The sequence below is a fragment of the Heterodontus francisci genome, chromosome 13, assembly GCF_036365525.1.
Source record: "Heterodontus francisci isolate sHetFra1 chromosome 13, sHetFra1.hap1, whole genome shotgun sequence".
Lineage (NCBI taxonomy): Eukaryota > Metazoa > Chordata > Chondrichthyes > Heterodontiformes > Heterodontidae > Heterodontus > Heterodontus francisci.
The window spans coordinates 57,295,211-57,321,115 of record NC_090383.1 but is presented as its reverse complement, the minus strand read 5'-3'; the positions used below and the strand labels follow the sequence as shown (position 1 = coordinate 57,321,115).

At 37.8% G+C, this 25,905-nt stretch overlaps 1 protein-coding gene across 6 annotated transcripts in view; it reads right to left on the bottom strand.

The window, feature by feature from the left end:
- Positions 1 to 25,905, bottom strand: part of usp34 (ubiquitin specific peptidase 34) — a 405,374-nt gene that overhangs the window by 259,203 nt on the left and 120,266 nt on the right. For all 6 annotated transcript variants that reach the window (XM_068044870.1, XM_068044865.1, XM_068044869.1 and 3 more), the window contains exons 27-31: positions 25,560 to 25,660; positions 25,136 to 25,345; positions 21,171 to 21,296; positions 20,026 to 20,148; positions 11,047 to 11,130 (exon numbers count right to left, since the gene is read on the bottom strand). In XM_068044870.1, the coding sequence (XP_067900971.1) occupies positions 11,047 to 11,130; positions 20,026 to 20,148; positions 21,171 to 21,296; positions 25,136 to 25,345; positions 25,560 to 25,660 (644 nt within the window). The remainder of the gene's footprint in view (positions 1 to 11,046; positions 11,131 to 20,025; positions 20,149 to 21,170; positions 21,297 to 25,135; positions 25,346 to 25,559; positions 25,661 to 25,905) is intronic.

Genomic DNA, 25,905 nt, shown 5'->3' with positions numbered 1-25,905 from the left:
ATAATTAAACTAATTACGCTACAACTATCCTCCTTTAGAGTAGGATAATTAAACTAATTACGCTACTCCGATCCAAGTTTAGAGTAGGATAATTAAACTAATTACGCTACTACGATCCAAGTTGAGAGTAGGATAATTAAACTAATTACGCTACTACGATCCTAGTTTAGAGTAGGATAATTAAACTAATTACGCTACAATTATCCTCCTTCAGAGTAGGATAATTAAACTAATTACGCTACAACTATCCTCCTTTACAGTAGGACGATTAAACTAATTACGCTACTACGATCCTAGTTTAGAGTAGGATAATTAAACTAATTACGCTACTACGATCCTAGTTTAGAGTAGGATAATTAAACTAATTACGCTACTACGATCCTAGTTTAGAGTAGGATAATTAAACTAATTACGCTACAACTATCCTCCTTTAGAGTAGGATAATTAAACTAATTACGCTACAACTATCCTCCTTTAGAGTAGGTTAATTAAACTAACTACGCTACTACGATCCCAGTTTAGAGTAGGATAATTAAACTAATTACGCTACTACGATCCCAGTTTCGAGTAGGATAATTAAACTAATTACGCTACAACTATCCTCCTTTAGAGTAGGATAATTAAACTAATTACGCAACAACTATCCTCCTTTACAGTAGGATATTTAAACTAATTACGCTACAACTATCCTCCTTTAGAGTAGGATAATTAAACTAATTACGCTACTACTATCCTCCTTTAGAGTAGGATAATTAAACTAATTACGCTACAACTATCCTCCTTTAGAGTAGGATAATTAAACTAATTACGCTACTGCGATCCTAGTTTAGAGTAGGATAATTAAACTAATTACGCTACTACTATCCTCCTTTAGAGTAGGATAATTAAACTAATTACGCAACTACTATCCTCCTTTAGAGTAGGATAATTAAACTAATTACGCTACTACTATCCTCCTTTAGAGTAGGATAATTAAACTAATTACGCTACTACTATCCTAGTTTAGAGTAGGATAATTAAACTAATGACGCAACTACTATCCTCCTTTAGAGTAGGATAATTAAACTAATTACGCTACTACGATCCAAGTTTGGAGTAGGATAATTAAACTAATTACGCTACAACTATCCTCCTTTAGAGTAGGATAATTAGACTAATTACGCTACTACGATCCAAGTTTAGAGTAGGATAATTAAACTAATTACGCTACAACTATCCTCCTTTCGAGTAGGATAATTAAACTAATTACGTTACTACGATCCAAGTTTAGAGTAGGATAATTAAACTAATTATGCTACAACTATCCTCCTTTAGAGGAGGATAATTAAACTAATTACGCTACTACGATCCAAGTTTAGAGTAGGATAATTAAACTAATTACGCTACTACGATCCAAGTTTAGAGTAGGATAATTAAACTAATTACGCTACTACGATCCGAGTTTAGAGTAGGATAATTAAACTAATTACGCTACTACGATCCAAGTTTAGAGTAGGATAATTAAACTAATTACGCTACAACTATCCTCCTTTAGAGTAGGATCATTAAACTAATTACGCTACAACTATCCTAGTTTAGAGTAGGATAATTAAACTAATTACACTACTACTATCCTAGTTTAGAGTAGGATTATTAAACTAATTACGCTACAACTATCCTCCTTTACAGTAGGATAATTAAACTAATTACACGACTACTATCCTAGTTTAGAGTAGGATAATTAAACAAATTACACGACTATCCTAGTTTAGAGTAGGATTATTAAACTAATTACGCTACTACTATCCTCCTTTAGAGTAGGATAATTAAACTAATTACACGACTACTATCCTAGTTTAGAGTAGGATAATTAAACTAATTACGCTACTACGATCCTAGTTTAGAGCAGGATAATTAAACTAATTACGCTACTACGATCCAAGTTTAGAGTAGGATAATTAAACTCATTACGCTACAACTATCCTCCTTTTGAGTAGGATAATTAAACTAATTACGCTACAACTATCCTCCTTTAGAGTAGGATCATTAAACTAATTACGCTACAACTATCCTAGTTTAGAGTAGGATAATTAAACTAATTACACTACTACTATCCTAGTTTAGAGTAGGATTATTAAACTAATTACGCTACAACTATCCTCCTTTACAGTAGGATAATTAAACTAATTACACGACTACTATCCTAGTTTAGAGTAGGATAATTAAACAAATTACACGACTACTATCCTAGTTTAGAGTAGGATTATTAAACTAATTACGCTACTACTATCCTCCTTTAGAGTAGGATAATTAAACTAATTACACGACTACTATCCTAGTTTAGAGTAGGATTATTAAACTAATTACACGACTACGATCCTAGTTTAGAGTAGGATAATTAAACTAATTACACGACTACTATCCTAGTTTAGAGTAGGATTATTAAACTAATTACGCTACTACTATCCTCCTTTACAGTAGGATAATTAAACTAATTACACGACTACTATCCTAGTTTAGAGTAGGATTATTAAACTAATTACGCTACTACTATCCTCCTTTAGAGTAGGATAATTAAACTAATTACACGACTACTATCCTAGTTTAGAGTAGGATAATTAAACTAATTACACGACTACTGTCCTAGTTTAGAGTAGGATTATTAAACTAATTACGCTACCACTATCCTCCTTTACAGTAGGATAATTAAACTAATTACACGACTACTATCCTAGTTTAGAGTAGGATTATTAAACTAATTACGCTACTACTATCCTCCTTTAGAGTAGGATAATTAAACTAATTACACGACTACTATCCTAGTTTAGAGTAGGATAATTAAACTAATTACACGACTACGATCCTAGTTTAGAGTAGGATAATTAAACTAATTACGCTACTACGATCCTAGTTTAGAGTAGGATTATTAAACTAATTACGCTACTACTATCCTCCTTTAGAGTAGGATAATTAAACTAATTACACGACTACTATCCTAGTTTAGAGTAGGATAATTAAACTAATTACGCTACTATCCTAGTTTAGAGTAGGATAATTAAACTAATTACACGACTACGATCCTAGTTTAGAGTAGGATAATTAAACTAATTACACGACTACGATACTAGTTTAGAGAGGGATAATTAAACTAATTACACGACTACGATCCTAGTTTAGAGTGGGATAATTAAACTAATTACACGACTACGATCCCAGTTTAGAGTAGGATAATTAAACTAATTACACGACTACGATCCTAGTTTAGAGTAGGATAATTAAACTAATTACACGACTACGATCCTAGTTTAGAGTAGGATAATTAAACTAATTACGCTTCTACGATCCTAGTTTAGAGTAGGATAATTAAACTAATTACACGACTACGATCCTAGTTTAGAGTAGGATAATTAAACTAATTACACGACTACGATCCTAGTTTAGAGTAGGATAATTAAACTAATTACGCTACTACGATCCTATTTTAGAGTAGGATAATTAAACTAATTACACGACTACGATCCTATTTTAGAGTAGGATAATTAAACTAATTACGCTACTACGATCCTAGTTTAGAGTAGGAGAATTAAACTAATTACGCTACTACGATCCTAGTTTAGAGTAGGATAATTAAACTAATTACGCTACTACGATCCTAGTTTAGAGTAGGATAATTAAACTAATTACACGACTACGATCCTAGTTTAGAGTAGGATAATTAAACTAATTACGCTACTACCATCCTAGTTTAGAGTAGGATAATTAAACTAATTACGCTACTACGATCCCAGTTTAGAGTAGGATAATTAAACTAATTACACGACTACTATCCTAGTTTCGAGTAGGATAATTAAACTAATTACGCTACTACCATCCTAGTTTAGAGTAGGATAATTAAACTAATTACACGACTACGATCCTAGTTTAGAGTAGGATAATTAAACTAATTACGCTACTACCATCCTAGTTTAGAGTAGGATAATTAAACTAATTACGCTACTACGATCCCAGTTTAGAGTAGGATAATTAAACTAATTACACGACTACTATCCTAGTTTGGAGTAGGATAATTAAACTAATTACGCTACTACGATCCCAGTTTAGAGTAGGATAATTAAACTAATTACGCTACTACTATCCTAGTTTAGAGTAGGATAATTAAACTAATTACACGACTACTATCCTCCTTTGGAGTAGGATAATTAAACTAATTACGCTACTACGATCCTAGTTTGGAGTAGGATAATTAAACTAATTACACGACTACGATCCTAGTTTAGAGTAGGATAATTAAACTAATTACACGACTACGATCCTAGTTTAGAGTAGGATAATTAAACTAATTACACGACTACGATCCTAGTTTAGAGTAGGATAATTAAACTAATTACACGACTACGATCCTAGTTTAGAGTAGGATAATTAAACTAATTACACGACTCCGATCCTAGTTTAGAGTAGGATAATTAAACTAATTACACGACTACGATCCAAGTTTAGAGTAGGATAATTAAACTAATTACACGACTTCGATCCTAGTTTAGAGTAGGATAATTAAACTAATTACGCTACTACGATCCTAGTTTAGAGTAGGATAATTAAACTAGTTACACGACTACGATCCTAGTTTAGAGTAGGATAATTAAACTAGTTACACGACTACTATCCTAGTTTAGAGTAGGATAATTAAACTAATTACACGACTACTATCCTAGTTTCGAGTAGGATAATTAAACTAATTACGCTACTACGATCCTAGTTTAGAGTAGGATAATTAAACTAGTTACACGACTACGATCCTAGTTTAGAGTAGGATAATTAAACTAATTACACGACTACTATCCTAGTTTGGAGTAGGATAATTAAACTAATTACACGACTACTATCCTAGTTTAGAGTAGGTTAATTAAACTAGTTACACGACTACGATCCTAGTTTAGAGTAGGATAATTAAACTAATTACACGACTACTATCCTAGTTTGGAGTAGGATAATTAAACTAATTACGCTACTACGATCCTAGTTTAGAGTAGGATAATTAAACTAGTTACACGACTACGATCCTAGTTTAGAGTAGGATAATTAAACTAATTACGCTACTACTATGCTAGTTTAGAGTAGGATAATTAAACTAATTACACGACTACTATCCTAGTTTGGAGTAGGATAATTAAACTAATTACGCTACTACTATCCTCCTTTGGAGTAGGATAATTAAACTAATTACACGACTACTATCCTCCTTTGGAGTAGGATAATTAAACTAATTACGCTACTACTATCCAAGTTTAGAGTAGGATAATTAAACTAATTACACGACTACTATCCTCCTTTGGAGTAGGATAATTAAACTAATTACACGACTACGATCCTAGTTTAGAGTAGGATAATTAAACTAATTACACGACTACGATCCTAGTTTAGAGTAGGATAATTAAACTAATTACGCTACAACTATCCAAGTTCAGAGTAGGATAATTAAACTAATTACGCTACTACGATCCTAATTTAGAGTAGGATCATTAAACTAATTACGCTACTACAATCCTAGTTTAGAGTAGGATAATTAAACTAATTACGCTACTACGATCCTAGTTTCGAGTAGGATAATTAAACTAATTACGCTACTACGATCCTAGTTTAGAGTAGGATAATTAAACTTATTACGCTACTACTATCCTAGTTTAGAGTAGGATAATTAAACTAATTACACTACTACGATCCTAGTTTAGAGTAGGATCATTAAACTAATTACGCTACTACGATCCTAGTTTAGAGTAGGATAATTAAACTAATTACGCTACAACTATCCTAGTTTAGAGTAGGATAATTAAACTAATTACGCTACAACTATCCTAGTTTAGAGTCGGATCATTAAACTAATTACGCTACTACTATCCTAGTTTAGAGTCGGATCATTAAACTAATTACGCTACTACTATCCTAGTTTAGAGTAGGATAATTAAACTAATTACGCTACTACGATCCTAGTTTAGAGTAGGATAATTAAACTAATTACGCTACTACGATCCTAGTTTAGAGTAGGATAATTACACTTATTACGCTACTACTATCCTAGTTTAGAGTAGGATAATTAAACTAATTACACGACTACGATCCTAGTTTAGAGTAGGATAATTAAACTTATTACGCTACTATCCTAGTTTAGAGTAGGATAATTAAACTAATTACACGACTACGATCCTAGTTTAGAGTAGGATCATTAAACTAATTACACGACTACGATCCTAGTTTAGAGTAGGATAATTAAACTAATTACGCTACTACTATCCAAGTTTAGAGTAGGATAATTAAACTAATTACACGACTACTATCCTCCTTTGGAGTAGGATAATTAAACTAATTACACGACTACGATCCTAGTTTAGAGTAGGATAATTAAACTAATTACGCTACTACGATCCTAGTTTAGAGTAGGATAATTAAACTAATTACGCTACTACTATCCTAGTTTAGAGTAGGATAATTAAACTAATTACACGACTACGATCCTGGTTTAGAGTAGGATAATTAAACTAATTACGCTACTACTATCCTAGTTTAGAGTAGGATAATTAAACTAATTACGCTACAACTATCCTAGTTTAGAGTCGGATCATTAAACTAATTACGCTACTACTATCCTAGTTTAGAGTCGGATCATTAAACTAATTACGCTACTACTATCCTAGTTTAGAGTCGGATCATTAAACTAATTACGCTACTACTATCCTAGTTTAGAGTAGGATAATTAAACTAATTACGCTACTACGATCCTAGTTTAGAGTAGGATAATTAAACTAATTACGCTACTACTATCCTAGTTTAGAGTAGGATCATTAAACTAGGATCGTAGTAGCGTAATTAGTTTAATGATCCTACTCTAAACTAGGATCGTAGTAGCATAATTAGTTTAGAGTAGGATAATTAAACTAATTACGCTACTACGATCCTAGTTTAGAGTAGGATAATTAAACTAATTACACGACTACTATCCTCCTTTCGAGTAGGATAATTAAACTAATTACGCTACTACGATCCTAGTTTAGAGTTGGATAATTAAACTAATTACACGACTACTATCCTCCTTTAGAGTAGGATAATTAAACTAATTACGCTACTACGATCCAAGTTTAGAGTAGGATAATTAAACTAATTACACTACTACTATCCTCCTTTCGAGTAGGATAATTAAACTAATTACGCTACAACTATCCAAGTTTCGAGTAGGATAATTAAACTAATTACACGACTACTATCCTCCTTTAGAGTAGGATAATTAAACTAATTACGCTACTACTATCCTAGTTTAGAGTAGGATAATTAAACTAATTACGCTACTACTATCCTAGTTTAGAGTAGGATAATTAAACTAATTACGCTACAACTATCCTAGTTTAGAGTAGGATAATTAAACTAATTACGCTACTACGATCCTAGTTTAGAGTCGGATCATTAAACTAATTACGCTACTACGATCCTAGTTTAGAGTAGGATAATTAAACTTATTACGCTACTACTATCCTAGTTTAGAGTAGGATAATTAAACTAATTACACGACTACGATCCTAGTTTAGAGTAGGATAATTACACTTATTACGCTACTACTATCCTATTTTAGAGTAGGATAATTAAACTAATTACACGACTACGATCCTAGTTTAGAGTAGGATCATTAAACTAGGATCGTAGTAGCGTAATTAGCTTAATTATCCTACTCTAAACTAGGATCGTAGTAGCGTAATTAGTTTAGAGTAGGATAATTAAACTAATTACGCTACTACGATCCTAGTTTAGAGTAGGATAATTAAACTAATTACACGACTACTATCCTCCTTTCGAGTAGGATAATTAAACTAATTACGCTACTACGATCCTAGTTTAGAGTTGGATAATTAAACTAATTACGCTACTACTATCCTCCTTTCGAGTAGGATAATTAAACTAATTACGCTACAACTATCCAAGTTTCGAGTAGGATAATTAAACTAATTACACGACTACTATCCTCCTTTAGAGTAGGATAATTAAACTAATTACGCTACTACTATCCTAGTTTAGAGTAGGATAATTAAACTAATTACGCTACTACGATCCAAGTTTAGAGTAGGATAATTAAACTAATTACACGACTACTATCCTCCTTTAGAGTAGGATAATTAAACTAATTACACGACTACGATCCTAGTTTAGAGTAGGATTTTAAACTAATTACGCTACTACGATCCTAGTTTAGAGTAGGATAATTAAACTAATTACACGACTACTATCCTCCTTTAGAGTAGGATAATTAAACTAATTACGCTACTACTATCCTAGTTTAGAGTAGGATAATTAAACTAATTACGCTACTCCTATCCTAGTTTAGAGTAGGATAATTAAACTAATTACGCTACTACGATCCTAGTTTAGAGTAGGATAATTAAACTAATTACGCTACTACTATCCTAATTTAGAGTAGGATAATTAAACTAATTACACTACTACTATCCAAGTTTCGAGTAGGATAATTAAAGTGCCCTATTATGACTGGTGTATAGATTTTTTGAACCTTTCTAATTTTCTTGAAAATTTGCTTCTCTGTAGTTGGTGGCCTACAGGGCTCTATCATATTCACGGCCATGAAAAATGTGCCATGGACCGTGAAACCTTGGGTCCTCGGTGATATCGGCCATTTTGCAAACTTTGTACTTTTTACTGACTAACCCAAGGCTCAGCTCGCTGATTGCTTGGCATGTTGCAAACATTACACATTTCAGTGATTGACACAAGGCTCAACTCACTGGTAGATGAGGGAGGGCTTCTGGTACAGTATTGACAGAAGCAGTCTCAAGTATTAGCAGACAAGTGAGAATGCCAAAATGAGCAAATCAAAAATGGCCACGGCCATTACTGCAGCACATTGAGTGAATGAATTTGCAAGCCAAATGCTGCACGTCAATGGTGGAATACTGTTTTGTACAAGATGCAATGTTTCGCTGGATCACACACACGGCGGGCAACATTTCAGCACCACTTAGTGTCCGAAACCCATTGCAGCAGGGAGCATCCGATACCCGGCTGCTGGAAAACGAACAAGCAAAAAAAAAAAAAATCAAGCTCTTTTTAAGAAGTTGACAGAGCACTCAAAAAATCATTAGTTGATTACAATGGAACTTGTGGATGCTTTTGCAGGTGCCAACATACCACTGGAAAAGCTTGACCACCCAAAGCTGCAGGTAGTCATTCAATGTAATGTGCAGAAGGGTAGTTGCTTGCCAAGTGCAAATAAACTACGAAAGGACTACCTACCGAAGGTTTTTGCTACACATTATGAGATGAAGTGTCAGATTAATGCATACGAGTCTCCATGCTCACATGCAACCACTGAATTCAGTAAGTAAAGAATGTGAGTTGTTTACAGTTAGCTTTTTATATATAATAAATGGCATTTGAAACCAGAAACCTCCCTTGTCTTTGTTTTGTTTTAAATAGATAATTTTCATGGTTTGTTGCGACTCTGTGAAATTTACGACTTAAATATGTGAAATCATGAAATTCACGATTCTTAAAATGCTGTGGCCGTGAAATGTGTAAACTTTGACCACGAGTTTGGTCGGGCCCTACCTACAGAATTTATCCAGTCGTGTAATGGTACCTTTATTGTTTCTTAACTCAAACCAAATAGATTATTTTCCCACTGATTGCTCAGCTAGAAACACCTTAGCCATTGTGTTAAAGGTTTGATGACTTATCTGGAACTAAGTAGGAGGAACCTCAACCTCCAATTACAGTTTTGCTACTCGAGACTGGCTTGTCCATTAGAGCAGGTTTTACAGCACTGCAGACCTGCTTGACTCAGATACCGGATTACTAAATCTGCCACAGGGGGTTGATGGAGTTTTAATATTCTATCACCATGTGTAACATCTTGAAGTCATCTCAACCTCAGACCCCACTTACCTCCTCCCCCACAATGAGGATGGTAATTAGTTGGTCATCAAACAACTGACAGGCATAGGATTGCAACTGTGGTAGAGGTAACAGGAAGTTCTTGCGAGCTCCATGGTGAGGAGTACAATTTAACAATTTGGATCAAATATGTTTTAGAAAGAAGGATAGGGAGAGGACAGGGAGCCAAGGACAGATTTTCCAAGAGTAGTTGGAAATGGTGCCCACAGGCTTCTGTTCTGCGACTGTTTCTGTTTATTGTGTACTTCAGTGATTAAGTTACAGGACGAGAGGAAGTGATGTCCAAATTGGCAAATGCCACTAAAATAGGAGAGAGAGAGTAAATAACTGAACAAAAAGCTGCAGAGGATGATGCTAAAATGGAGAAATGGGCAAAAAGGTGGCAGATGGAATGTAATGTCCATACATTTGGGGTAGCGCAACTTGGTTAAAAAGTGTAATAAATATACTTCAAATGGCAGGCAGATGAGCTATGTGGAAGCGTAGAAGGATTTGGGGATTCAGTTCAAAAGACATTAACAAAGAAACAAATAATATAAAAATAAACATTTCTTTTAAAAAAACAATTTAAAGATACTGAAGATGAGTTGTCATTCTTTAAGTCCTGGTGGTAAAACATCCAAATTACTTAACTTTTTAAAGAAATCAGATGTGTCAGGGTACCATGTTCAAAAATAATAATTTAGTGCGTGATTCAAGGGGACAATAAAATTCAAACACTGAGGGAACAATTTAAAATACTGGAAATGTGCAGCAGGCCATTGGCATCTGGTAAATATCCTTCATGCAAACACCCGGTCTTTTCTCTGCCACAAGATAAGACTGGCTCTGCATTTCTAGCATTCAGTTTTTTCCCATGAAATAAGGTTTGCTAAGGTGGTCTGAAAAGATGAACATAAAATTGCCAGCAAACACATCTACTACTATATGCTGTGGGTGGCGTTGATCTTGTGCACGTAATTTGTACTGCATTTTTCTGGAGACATAATCCTGCTTTTATCAGGAGACTGTCCTGTAGTTTGTCACATGTTCTGTTTGCTGAAGTCTTGCCCCACCTCCCAATTCACTGAGCTGACACGGTGATGTCAATACTCTGTTTTAAGAAAATATGAAACAAACCTTGCAACTCCAGGAATTTTTACTGTTCTCTATCTGATCTTCACTTGAATCATCTGAGTCAGGATATAGGTCACTGTAGCTACCCTGAAATAAAATTGCATTACAAATTAATTGCAACAATTCAATAATCACAAGACAGCAACTTAAATATTAAATAAAAACAAAAAGTGCTGGAAAATACTCAGCAGGTGTGGCAGCATCTGTGGAGAGAGAAGCAGAGTTGACGTTTCAGGTCAGTGACCTTTCATCAGAACTGGCAAAGATTAGAAATGTAATAGGTTTTAGGCAAATGAAGCAGGGGTGGGGAAAAAAAAACAAAAAGGGAAGGTGTTGATGGGATAGAGGATCAGAAAGATTAATTGACAAGGATGTCCTGGGACAAAGGCAAAGAGTGTGTTAATTGTGGTGGTGAAAGACAAAGCATTAGTGCAGAGAGGGTGTTAAATGACAGAATAATGAACAGCCATTATGAACGGTTCATTATTATGTCCTTTGCCCCATGACCTCGTCAGTTAATCTCTCTGACCCACTGTCCCATCAACACCTTCCCTTTTGTTCTTTTTCCCTACTCCCGCTTTATTTGCCTAAAACCTATCACATTTCAAACCTTTGCCAGTACTGATGAAAGGTCACTGACCAGAAACGTCAACTCTGCTTCTCTCTCCACAGATACTGCCAGACCTGTTAAGTATTTCCAGCACTTTTTGTTTTTAATTCAGATTTCCAGCATCTGCAGTATCTTGCTTTTATTAACCTAAATATTAACTTTGTTTCACTACAAAACATAACCAAGATTTGAACTTTGTTGTGTTGATAATTTGTCCTCATTATATTTTGTCTGTTATATCAAACTAGCGATAAAATGGACCAACTATTTGTTTTTTAAAAAGCAAGACGCAGTTAAAACATTCATTTACTTATGTTGGAAAATGGCTTCATACTTTTCTGTATTTCAATTATATATTTTTTTTTAAATGGTGGGGATGGGACAGTATACTGCACTAGCATTTAACAATAAAGAATGATCAGACAGAACAGTGGTTAGAAACACACAGAAAATGCTACAAATACTCAGCAGGCCAGGCAGCATCTGTGGAGCGAGAGATGGAATTAACATTTCAGGTTGGTGCCATTTCGTTAGAAATGGAAAATGGTACAGAAAATTTAAAGTAAGCACAGAGGGAAAGGGGTGCGGGGAGGGGAGTGAAAAGAACAAAAGGAAAGGGCTGTGATAAGGTGGAAGGCAGGAGTGATTAAATGCACAGAACCATTACCAGCACCTGCAGCCCCCAAAAAATGGGAGGAGTGGTTATAATCTGAAATTGTTGAACGGGATGTTGAATCCAGAAGGTTGTAAAGTAGCTAATCAGAAAATGAGGAGCTATTTCTTCAGCTTCCGTTGAATCTTGTTGGAACAGTGCAGGAGACTGAGGACAAAGCAGTCAGAGTGGGAGGGGGATGGAGAATTAAAACAGCAAGCGACCAGAGACTCAGAATTACGCCTGCAGACTGAACAAAAGAGTTCAGCAAAGCAATTACCCAGTCTGCATTGGTCTCCTCGCATTGTGAGTATATTAAATTAAAAGAACAGAAGAATACAAGAAATAGGAGCAGCAGTAGACCATATGGCCCATCGAACCTGCCTTGCCATTCAATACGATCATGGGCTTCAACTCCACTTTCTCACCCACTCATCATAGCCCTGGATTCCCTGCGACACCAAATATCTGTCTATCCCAGCCTCCAATGTATTCAACGATGGAGCATCCACAACCCTCTGGGAGTAGAGAATTCCAAAGATTCACAACCCTTTGAGTGAAGTAATTTCTCATCTCATTCCTAAATGATCGGCCCCTTATTGCAAAACTGTGCCTCCATGTTTTAGACTCCCTAACCTGTGGAAACAATCTCTCAACGTCTATCCTATCCAGCCCCTTCAAAATCTTATATGTTTCAAGGAGATCACCTTTCATTCTTCTAAACTCCAGAGAATGCAGGCCCAATTTACTCAGTTTATCATAGAACATCCCAGGGAGTAATTTAGCGAACCTTGGGAGCTGCGTGTGGTCATATGTCAATGTGGAGGGTACCACGCAGGCCACTCAATTTGTCCAGTTTAAGATGCTGTGCAAAAGAATTTAAAAAGGTACCATGCATTCAAATGAACAGGCCAAGTACAACAAAAAATAGAAAAAACATTGCTGGTGGCGTGGAAGGTCAGGACGAGGTGAACCCTGTTGCAGTTCTGGGAGGGAGAGGAAGGGATGAGAGGTGAATTGCAAGAAATGGGATGGACACAATCAACCAGAGTGGAGGGGAATCCTCAGTTGATGAAAAAAGGAAAACATAGCAGAAGAACTGATGTGGAAGGTGGCATCATCAGAACAGATGTAATGGCGAAGGAGAAACTGAAGGAAAGGAAGAGTCCTTACAGGAAGTGGAGGGGGAGGCAGCATAATCCAAGTAACTGTGGGAGTCAGTGAGCTTATAGATGACATTGGTTGACAGCCTATCCCCAGAAATGGAGATAGAGAAGACTAAGAAGGGAAGCGTTGGAGATAGACCAAGTGAATAGGAGGCAGGGATGGAAGGAAATTGTAAAGCAAAGTTGACAAAATTTTCCAGTCCGGGACAACAGCAGAAAGTGGCACTAATACAGTCATCAATGTACAGGAAAAAGAGGCGAGGGAGGAGACCCGAGTAGCACTGGAACAAAGAATGTACCAGGGTTAAGTGATTGGGCAAGAAGGTGGTAGATCAAGTATAATGTGCAAAGTGTGAAATTATCCATTTGGTAGGAAGAATGGAAAAGCAGACTTTTTTTTTTATAAATGGTGAGACACTAGCAAATGTTGGGATTTAGAGGGATTTGAATATCTTTGTACGTGAATCACAAAGTTAACATGTCGGTACAACAAGCAGTTAGTAAGACAAATGATAAGTTAGCCTCTGTGGCAAGGGGGTTGCAGTATAAGAGCAAGGGAGCTTTGTTACAATTATATAGGGCTTTGGTGAGACCACACCAGGAGTACTGCTTGTAGTTTTGGTCTCCTTACACAAGGAAGGATTTACTTGCTTACCCAAGTTCGGGGGGGAGGGATGGGGCCAGCTGTCGGGTGGTGTAACAATGTAGATTGATTCTTGGGATGTGAATGCTGTGTCATGGAGAGATTGGGTTGATTGGGCTTATATTCTAGAAGAATGAGGGGTGATCTCATTGAAACGTATTGAATTCTTCAAGAGATTGACAAGGTAGGTGCAGAGCCGAAGCAGTTCCCCCGATTGAAGAGTTTAGAACTAGGGGTCATACTATCAGGATAAAGGGTCAGCCATTTAGGACAGAGATGAGGAGATTTCTTCAATAAGAGGGTTGTGAATTTTTGAAATTCTTTACTCCAGAGGGCTGTGGATGCTTAGTCATCGTGAATACTCAAAACTGAGATTGAGATATTTTTCGGAAGGGTGGTCGTGGATGAGGACTGGTTGGACCATCAATCAAGGAGGTATCAGGGGTCTGCAGACCATTTTGGTGGGAGATGAAGGTGTAGAGGGACTGGACTGCCATGTTGAAAAGGAGATGGTTACAACCAAGAAACTGGAACCTTTTAAATTGGCAGAATGCATTGGAAGAGATGTGGATGTATGTCAAAAGAGACTGGATAAGAAAAGAAAAAAAAGATAGGAAGAAATACGTTCCATGGGACAAGAGCAAGCTGAAATGATGGGTCAACAAGGGCAATCCTGTTTGGAGCTTGGGAAGGAGGTAGAAGCGAACTGTGTGGATTGGGGACTGTGGAGGGAAAATCTCTACAGATGAGTCAGCGACAGTCTGGGAAATGATGCCTTACTCGGCGGTGGGATCATGGCCCAGGGTAGGTAGGGGGTGTTGTCATTCATCTTGCGCAAGGTAGAGGTCAGTTTGCCAAACACCAGCAACGGGTTTGTCAGTGGGTTTACTGAAAATGTTAAGTTTGGACCTGAGAGAACAAGTGTTCAGATGGAGGTGGATTAGAGAGTGATTATGACACAATCCTCTCAACTATTGATGCGATGCATACAACAGACATTGCTCTTTGGGACTTTTTTTTCTACATTAAAGGCACTATATAAATGAAAATGTTTTTTTGCGACATGTAATCTGTAAATAGGACTTACAAAATGAAATGTGACTGTATGGGGGCATACAGAGAGAAGACTGCGACTGAGTGAGATGTAGTCAGAGTGTGAAGTTGGGAATTTGGTACAGAGGGGGAAGAGAAACTGACATGTGACGATCCAGCAAAGGTGGTAAGTGATTTGTTGGTGAATATTTTCTATTCTTCTCTTATCTAAACTAAGGAATTTTAATTGGGGTTAGTATAACATTAATTAGAATAATAAGAGTAAGAATCTTCTGAGACTCAGGCAATTGATAAGTAAGGTTTTATTAGTAGTATTAAGGTTTACCAGCAGTAGTAAAGCTTATTAGTAGTGGGGCTTAGTAGTAATCGGGCTTATTAATTATAAATTAATTAAAAATAAATTAACATAAAAAAGATGGCAGGTGATGTGTTGCAGCTGCAGTACGTGGGAGCTGATGGACGCCAGCATGATCCATGGCAAACACGCCTGCAGTAAGGGTCTGCAGCTCGAGGAGCTCTGGCTCAGAGTCAAGCAGCTGCAGGCTAAGCTACAGACACTGCGATGCATCAGGGAGGGGGAAAGTGTCCTGGATACTTTGTTCCAGAAGGCAGTCACACCCCTTAGGATAGGGTCTCCTTATTTGGTCAATGATCAGGGACAGGAGGGTGTGACTGCGAGTAAGGCTGGGAAAGGGATTGAGAAGGCAGAAGTGGAGGAGCCTCAGCCTTTGCAATTGTCCAACAGGTTTGAGGTTCTTTCAAATTGTGTGGATGAGATCGAGGGCTGTAAGGTGGATTAACAAACTGGCTATGGCACAGTAGTACAGGAAGCCATTCAAGCAGGGACAGTAAATAGGAATGTAGTGGTAGTAGGTGACAGTTCTCTGCAGCCAAGGTTGAGAGTCCAGAAGGCGATGTTGCCTGCCTGGTGCCAGGGTTCGGGACATCACAGGGCTAGCAAGGAACTTGCAGTGGGGGAGAGGGGGGAGGGTCCAGTTGTTGTGGGTACCAATGACATAGATGGGACTAGGAAAGAGGTTCTGAATATGGAGTATGAGCAGCTAGGGGCAAAATTAAAAAGCAGAACCTCAAAAAGGTAATAATCTCTAGGTTATTACCTGAGCCACAAGCAAATTGGTGTAGCGTAAATAAGTTTAGAGTGTTAAATGTGTTGTGCAAAGATTGGTGTGGGAGAAATGAGTTTCGATTCATGGGGCACCGGCACCAGTACTGGGGAAAGTGAAAGCGATACCATTGGGACTGTCTTCACCTGAAACATGCTGGGACCAGTGTTCTGGTGAGTCGTACAAATAGGGCATTAGAGAGGGCTTTAAGCTAAATAGTGGGGGTGAAGGATCGAGAGGGAAGATCTGATAATTTAAAGAGAGAGAAGGCAAGAGAGCAAGATAGCAATAAGGGTAATGATAATCAGAGTGTGGCAGGAAGGGACAGAGTGTACAAACTTGTGAATTAACTGCAGGGGGGGGGGGGGGGTTGGAGATTTAGAAATCCAAAGTGAAAGGTTGAGGCATCAAAACAGTATAGCGATGTGGGTGAAAACAAGCAGAATGGGACAGGAAGGGCCAGAGAGTTGACCAAAAATTGTACGTCGGCAAATGTCATTGCAGGCAATAGAAGGAAAAAAATGAAATTGAAGGTTCGTCATCTGCAAAGCAGCTGCAATAAGATAGATGAACAAGTGGCACAAATAGAGGTAGCTGATTTCGATCTAACAACCATTACAGAGACATGGTTACATGGTGATCAAGACTGGGAAATAAATATTCCAGGGTACACAATATTTCGGAAAGACAGACAGAAACGCAAAGGAGGAGGAGTAGCCCTGACAGTAAATGATGTCAAAAGGGCATTAGTGAGAAAGGATCTTGCCTCAGAAGATCATGAAGTAGAATCAGTATGGGTGGAAATCAGGACTAGCAAGAATCACAAAACACTGGTGGGAGTAGTTTATTGGCCCCCTAACAGTAGCCTTAACTAGGGGCCAGTCATTTAGGACTGAAATGAGGAGAAATTACTTCACTCAAAAGGGTTGTGAATGCTCCGTTGTTGAATACATTGAAGGTTGGGATAGACAGATTATTGGTCCCTCAAGGAAACAAGGGCGAAAAAATGGTGTTGAAGCCCAACATCAGCCATGATCGTATTGAATTGTGGAGCAAGCTCAATGGGCCATGTAGTCTACTCATACTCTTATTTCTTGTGTTCTTGTAAAGTAGCCTTTAGAGAAGAGTGGCCATAATATTACGGAACTTTAAGTTTGAAAGTGCTGTAACTCTATCTGAAACAAGAGTCTTAAATATAAACAAAGGAAACTACAAAGGTATGAGGGTAGATAGGCAATGGCTAGCATTTAAAGAATTTATATTCCCATGAGCTCAAAAACCTAGCAGAGAAAGTGATCCAACCATGGCTAACAAGAGAAGTTAAAGATTGTATTAGATCAAAGGAAGAGGCTTATAAAAGTTACCCAAAAAAAAGTAGTAAGCCTGAGGATTGGGAGCATTTTAGAATTCAGCAAAGAAGGACCAAGAAACTGATAGAAAAAGAGAAAGTAAACTAACAAGAAACACAAAAACAAACTGTAAAAGCTTCTATAGGTCTGTAAAAAGGATAAGGTTAGCAAAGACAAATGTGGGTCCATTACAGGTAGAGACAGGGGCATTTAAAATGGGGAATAAGGAAATGACAAAGCAACTAAACAAATACTTTGTGTCTGTTGTCAGAGGAAGGTACAAAACACCCTCCCAGGAATATTAGAGAGTCAAGGGATTATCGAGAATGAGGAACTGAAACAAGTTATTCGTAAAAAAGTAGTACTGGAGAAATTAATGGGATTGAAAGTTGATAAATCCCCTGGACCTGATGATCTACATCCCCGAGAGTTGGAAGAGGTGGTAGTAGAGATAGTGGATGTATTGGCGATCATCTACCAAAATTCTATAGATTCTGGAGCTGTTCCTGAAAATTGGAAGGTTGCAAATGTAACCCCACTATTTAAGAAAGGAGGGAGAGAGCAAAAGGGGGAACTACAGACCTGTTAGCCTGACATTAGTAGGGAAAATGCTAGAATCGATTATAAAGAATGTGGTACTTGGACACTTAGAAAATATTGGTAGGATTGGGCAGACTCAACATGGATTTATGAAAAGGAAATCACGTTTGACAAACCTGTTGGAGTGTGTTGAAGATGTAACTAGCAGAATAGATAAGGCGGAACTAGTGGATGCGTGTATTTGGATTTTCAGAAGGCTCACAATAAGGTCCCACACAAGAGATTAGTATGCAAAATTAGAGCACATGGAACTAGGGGTACTAATGTACTGGCATGGATTGAGAATTGGTTAACGGACAGAAAAGAGTAGGAATAAATGGGTCATTCTCAGATGGGCAGGCCGTGACTAGTGGAGTACTGCAAGGATCAGTGATTGGGCCCCAGCTATTCACAATCCATCAATGATTTGAATGGTGGGACCAAAAGCAATATTTCCAAGTTTGCTGATGAGAAGGATGCAGAGGCTTCATGGGGATTTAGACAGGCTAAGTGAGTGGGCAAGAACATGGCAGATGAAATATAATGTGGAAAAATGTGAAGTTATCCACTTTGGTAGGAAAAACAGAAATGCAGAGTATTTCTTAAATGGTGAGCGATTGGGAAGTGTTGATGTCTAAAGGGACCTGGGTGTCCTTGTTTGTGAGTCACTGAAAGTTAACATGCAAGTGCAGCAAGCAATTAGGAAGGCAAATGGGATGTTGGCCTTTACTGCAAGAAAATTTGAGTACAGAAGTAACGAAGTCTTGCTGCAATCGTATACAGCCTTGGTGAGACCACACCAGGGAGTATTGTATACAATTTTGGTCTCTTTACCTAAGGAAGGATACACTTGCCCTAGAGGGAGTGCAACGAAGGTTCACCAGATTGACTCCTGGGATGGCAGGACTGCCCTATGAGGAGACTGGGCCTGCATTCTCTAGAAGTTTAGAAAAATAAGTGATGATCTCATTGAAGCATACAAAATTCTGACAGGGCTCAACAGGGTAGATGCAGGAAGGATGTTTCCCCTGGCTGGGGTGTCTAGAACCAGGGGGCACAGTCTCAGAATAAAAGGTAGGCCAATTAGGACTGAGATGAGTAGGAATTTCTTCACTCAGAGGGTGGTGAATCTTTGGAATTCTCTACTCCACAGGGCTGTGGAGGCACAGTCAGTGTATATTCAAGACAGAGATCGATAGATTTCTAGATATTAAAGATATCAAGGAATATGGGATAGTACGGGAAAATGGCGTTGAGGTAGACGATCAGCCATGATCTAGTTGAATGGTGGAACAGGCTCGATGGGCCGAATGGCCTATTCCTGCCCCTATTTCCTATGTTCCTAATGGTAGATACAGTGGTCGCTGACAGATGTGTGATGCAGGCAGTCGCTGTGAAAAGTAGCAATATCCCAATAACTGAAAACCTTCACCTTAGTAAATGCACTTACAACTAAAAACATCATATTATGACAAGGAAATGGTGCTAGAAAGCACAATATGACTACAGTTAAATACTTAGTAAAAAGCACACAGCATAAATGCATGAAACAATATGCTGCAGATGCTAGAAATCTGCAACAACAGAACATGCTGGAAAACTCAGCAGGTGAGGCAGCATCTGTGAACAGAGGAAGGTTTCAGATCAATGATGACCTGCTGAGTTTTTATTTCAGCATAAATCCATATTCCATGTTCACTTTCAGTAGTGTAGTGCTAAATAAAATTTCCTCAGTCACAGCACTTGCATTGACATAGCTTTCCAAAATAAAAAGGTTTACATGAAGTAAACAAACAGGTCAATTACCGTAGATGCTCTCCTTATTCTCCGGTTAGGTTTCCCCAAGGCCTCAATAATTTCCAGAGCATACAGGAGTTTATGAGGACTTTTTATTCGAAGCAAGTCCTTCCAACAAAGACCATCATTACCCTTCAAGGGAAAAACATTTGAAGAATATTTACAACATTGAAATATACAAACATTTACAATCATGCATGAACAAAAAATTCATTCAAGCAGATTGAAGAATTTATGCATTCAGTGAGTTGCACTGAAACAACGTGGCTTTTGGATCCAGGTATGGGATAGCACAATTCAAATATTTCCATTTACTCAAACTAGTTATATTTCCTTATTAAAATTAAAGGAAACAATTTTTTTTAAAAATATTGTTGAAAGATCCACTACCACCCCAACACCACTCTCAGCCCCAGGAGAAAACAAGTAGTAACACTGGCCCTCCATGTGGATGAATCTCAGGCTATTTTATTTTGTGTAGGCTGGATAAATTAAACAACCTGTATGTGACTTGATTCCAATGCCTAGGTCACATCCAAGCGATCGATTTGATTTGATTTGATTCTAGTTTTTTTTTACTATTAGTCTGATCCAACGAAGTGGAATGCTAGGCCACTCCAAAGTGGCAGTTCACCGAACCACATTGTTGTGGGACAGGAGTTGCTTACAGGCCAGACTATTAATGGATGACAGTTTTTGTTCGCTAAATGGAGATTACTGAACCTGTTGGGTTTTTAATAACAAACTGACAGTTTTTATTTCCAGATTACATTTTTATCGAACTAAATTCAAATTCTTAAACTGTCATGGTTGGATGTAAATTCATGTCCTCTGGCTCATTGTTCCAGGTCTCTGGATTACCAGTGCAACAACATTGCCCTGGCTCATATGAAGCATAAACATGGACATGGACTAGTTGGGTTGAATGGCCTGATTCTGTACCCAGCAACTAATTAAATGTGGAAGCATTAAACATATGCGCCATAAAGTGCTTTAAATTACAATAATTTGCAGCCAACAGCTCGAAGATAATAAAAGCACTAAAGCTCCTTTCTATTATAACCTTGACTTCCTCTGACTATAAACCTGCAGCAATCTTGAATAATTCATTGTAAAATTTTGAAGTATGAGGAAATGTAGAATGGTTGCCTCACCTGCTCATCAGAGATGTTTTGGAAAGCCTGTAACATGTTTGGACAGGTAGGAAGCAGCATCAACAGCTCCCAAACACGTCTGGACAGGTTTTCTGCATGAAGATGCAATTCTTCACAGTGTGCAGACTGCATGAAGCATGAGTAAACAAAAACATATTGTTAACTCATATTATAAATCCAACAGTTAAGAGATAAACCAAATCTATGGAATTTAAGTCCTTAAATTTATTTCTAAATTAAACTTGTGCAACCCCAAAATCTTCTTCCATGCTCAAATATTTTCCAAAAACCCTAATTGGCAGGTAGCAGGGGTGGGGTGAGCAAAACATATCCACAAACCTTTCACTTCAATACTGAAGCTTTAATAAAGCAGTTTATTTATTTTTCAGCCCGATGCGTCCTTTGGGTCAGAGTAACCATGGTCTGAGTCACACTAACAAACTGAAATGTAAATACTTACAATAAACTTTAAAATAGTTGAAGTGAAGGAAAAGGCAATTGTTACGAACACTGGACTTTGTAATATTTTAATAATTTACATGTAATTTAATAATTTAAAAAAATTAAAATGGAGTCAGGGAAGTCATGTGACCTGACATTCTCTCTGCTCAAAGACAGAAATCTTGGTTACCAGGACAATGGAGAACACAGATCAAAGACTTATTTCTCGAGACACATATGCAGGGGTATAACACCTGAAGAGCAAATGGGTTTCACCCTTCCAACTTTCGGATCGTAAACAAGGGGTCAAGTGATTCTAAAGAAGCAAATTTGCATGGCAGCTGCTCACACCTGGAAACAATGGACAGTGCAGGTGACTGTGCTGAAGCCAGATGTCTCGACTTTGTTTAAAAGAAAAGGATAATGAGGTATTGACTTCTTATTCCAGATAAATTTAAACAGATTTTCTGAAGGCTGACAGGCAGTAAGAAAGAAGGGAGACAAGAGGTAGCAGCCTCAGAACAGGCTGTAAGAAAGGAAGGAAACCTGCGGTGGCAGCCTCAAGGGAGAGCGGGAGGAAACACCTGCTCTCGGGAAAAAACTGATGCAGTAAAAGACTGCAAAGACTTGAACCTGTTTTGAAAACCAAGGTTCGTGAAAAAGAAAAAAACCAACAGGATCACCAGGAATTGCCTTATTCATGAATGTCCAGGTTGAAAGCACTCAGAAGTGATTAAGAGGACACTGACTGAGAAATGCCTGGGAGATACAACCGAATGCAACTGGGAGGAGTTTGGGACTTTTAACCACAGTGATTTCACCAACAAAGAGGACTGTGTAATGTATAATTGTGGTATGAGAATTTCAAGTGTTTTAATAAGTAAAGAATATAACTTTTTGTAATTTGTGGTATCAGTTACTCACAAGATACTATTTAGTTAATGGGGATTTCTTTTAGTTTAGCTGTTATAATAAAAAAGTCTTAAAATATGAAATTTTGTCATGTAATTCTTTAAATTGGTCTATTATCTCGTGTTTTAAAGTTAACAGTCTCACTGAGGTCATAACAGTAATATTCCTAAATTATCGAGTATGGCATTTTATTTTCACTTTTATAACTTCAACACAACTATGATGCTATGTCAAAATACTTCAGCCATCACTAACATAGGTATAATATTCACTATTTTCTTTTTCAGAAAGCCTAATTCCATGGTATGGGCCATTTAAAATGACAATATTGTCTGTACTTCTCTTTGATGTATCCAAGTCATGGGATAGGTAGACACCCTCAATCCAGATTCTGTTATTATATAAATTGTCGAGCATGAAAGGAGCAGTGATGAAATAATGAAATGGAAGAACTATGAATTAAAAAAGTCAACTGCTAAGCAAGACCACAAGAACATGGACACTTTTACAACAGTCAAAATGGAATAGCAGTCACGTAACCCCTCCTGTACTGGGAATCAATAAACTTGTCTGCAACGATGGAACATTTTAACCTCATCTGAAATAGCTGTGGTGAGAATCCCACTGAAATTGAAAGGAGGACTATCGCATATTACTGACTGTTAACCAACATGAATGAATGAAGGATTCCAGAGACAGACTGACGTGATAGCCTAAACCAAAAATGAATAGGTGTGAAGTAGCCACATCATGACAAAATGGTACCCAATCGATCAATAGATAGCCATGGATTCCATATCCTGGTCCATTAGATGGTCACACCAGGAGAGAAGGCCATGTGCGTCCGAGCAGAAACTCTCCTGTGGGATGGACTTTTAACCTTAAAAGGTAGCCCTCTGGAGAGAAAGGGTTGGTCAAGCCAACACCTTCAGAAAGTAGTCCAGGGGCTGTGAAAGAGATCCATCCAAGCAAGGAAGAAGCCCTGCTGATAATTCTACACTTCAACTTGCTGCAGCAGAGAACTTAACGTGACCACCACCTCCAGTCCAAAGTTTTTAACCACCAGTAAATCTACAACACCTCAACAAGTTCAAGACTACAAACATGCAGGCCTGTAACTTTAAAAGGAGATTCAACAGGTTTACCATAAACCATAAACAACTACCTCATTTTGAACTACATCCTGCCCTTTTCTCTCTTTCTATTCTTGCATATGTGAGTGACTGCGTGTGACTGAGGTTGCAATCATTTCAGAAATTTATGGAACTTTGCTATGCACAAGATTGGTTGCTGCACTTTCCTACACAATAATGACTGTACTTCAAAAAAAATTATTAGATGAAAAGCATTCATATAAACACAAGTTCTCTCACCTATTAATGTTATATTCAATGTTTAAGGAAGTACTGTTTGAATGATAAAAGTATTAGGGGGGAGGAAAGGTGTAAAAGTAATTCCAATGGACAGACCATTGCACTGCCTCCTTGAACATGGTACTTGTAATTAGACTGTGCTGCTGAGCTTTGACACTTGAAATCATTACTTACATTATTTAGCACAAACCATTAAATACCTTGCTGTTAATATTGCAAAATGCAATTTCAACCCACTTGTATTTATTTGCAAACTCTGGACCTAACATTTCTCATTAGTGGATGTCCAAATTAATTAAGGTTATCCCTGGCTCTTCTTCTTTGGCCTCTTTGTCTCGAGAGACAATGGGTAAGCGCCTGGAGGTGGTCAGTGGTTTGTGAAGCAGTGCTGGGAGTGGCTACAAAGGCCAATTCTAGAGTGACAGACTCTTCCACAGGTGTTGCAGATAAAATTGGTTGTCGGGGCTGTTTCACAGTTGGCTCTCCCCTTGCGCTTCTGTCTTTTTTCCTGCCAACTGTTAAGTCTCTTCGACTCGCCACTCTTTAGCCCCGCCTTTATGGCTCTACACAGAAAAAAGGCTGCATTTGCTGACAACGCAGTCACTAGTTGGCACTGCACTGGCACATGCGCAAATGCAGCCTGTTCAACTAAAATGTCACAGTCAGCGACATTCAGGCAGCTGCCAGGACTAAAGATGGCACTGCTCAAATAATCACACAAAGGCAACGTAAACACATGGCAGCACAAAATGGCCTGAGAGAGCAGGCAATGGGGGAATGGGGAATGGCCAGTGAGAGCGGGCGGGGGATTCTCCACCACACCCCGCTTTCTCACTCTCTCCCTGCTTCTTCCCCACACCCCACTCTCTCCCCGCTTCCTCTCTCTCCCGGGTTATGCAATGACATCATCTGGGCATACGTGTACCAGTCCTGGCAATTTTGTTGATGAAGTCATCCGTGCATGTGCCAACCGGTCCTGACAATGCAGAACGCAGCACACACGCAGAGAGCAGGAGCCCATTTGCGCATGTGCGCAGGTTGGCACAGTCGGATGACGTCCCCACCGGCTGCGTTGTCAAGAATCACTTTGCAGAAAAAAAACAGAATGCAAGAACAGTTTTAAATAGTTTACACAAGGGAAAATTTTAGTCAAATCACCTTACCATTTTTGTGTTTGAGATCTAACCATGAGGCTTTTCAATCATGAACCAAAACACTTAATACATTCAAAGACTTTACCTCACTATCTTCCATAGCTTGATCTACAGAAGGTGGTTTAAATGATGCCAGCATCTCAAGCAAGTCAAACAAGGTAGTAAGATGTGGTTCTTGAAGGAGCAAAAGCATTGGAATATTTTCCTTTTGAGGTGGAGGAAGACAAGATGCAGGTAATTGAATACCATCTCCCTTGCGCTCTCTGCGTGGGGCTCCCAGTGATACAAATACCATCTGTAAAAATAGCACAATAAGTTAGCCACTGTTGAACAATCACGTAGAAAAATATAAACCATCAAATCAAAAGCAGATCTTTTTTTCCTATCAGATCAACTTTAGGGAGGATTTGGGAGAATTGTGTATTCAAATTTGTACTTTTATACTATTGGTTCTAGTTGTACAACACAGTCTTATTCTCTAATTGAAAATAAATGAACAATGAAAGTACCTGCATATCTTTAAATCCAAGTTCATGGAGTGCTTTCTCATCATAATCTGTGGTAAGCTCATGCCCTGAGGAAATCATTCTCACAGGCCCCATAAGACCTCCTGAAAAGAAAGCACAGAAAATTCAGTCAACTACTTTGGCATCCTTGCATCATAATTTAATTGACTTGATCTAAATCAGAAGACAAATTAAACTGCATGAAATAATTTTAAATTTCATCTCATGTAACTGGAAACAATTGCGCAAGACACTGGAAGCAGAAACTATTGCCACAAGTCATATTCCATTCATCACCTTTGCTCTTGTATGATTTTTTCCAACCAAAATCAATGCATTAACTACCATC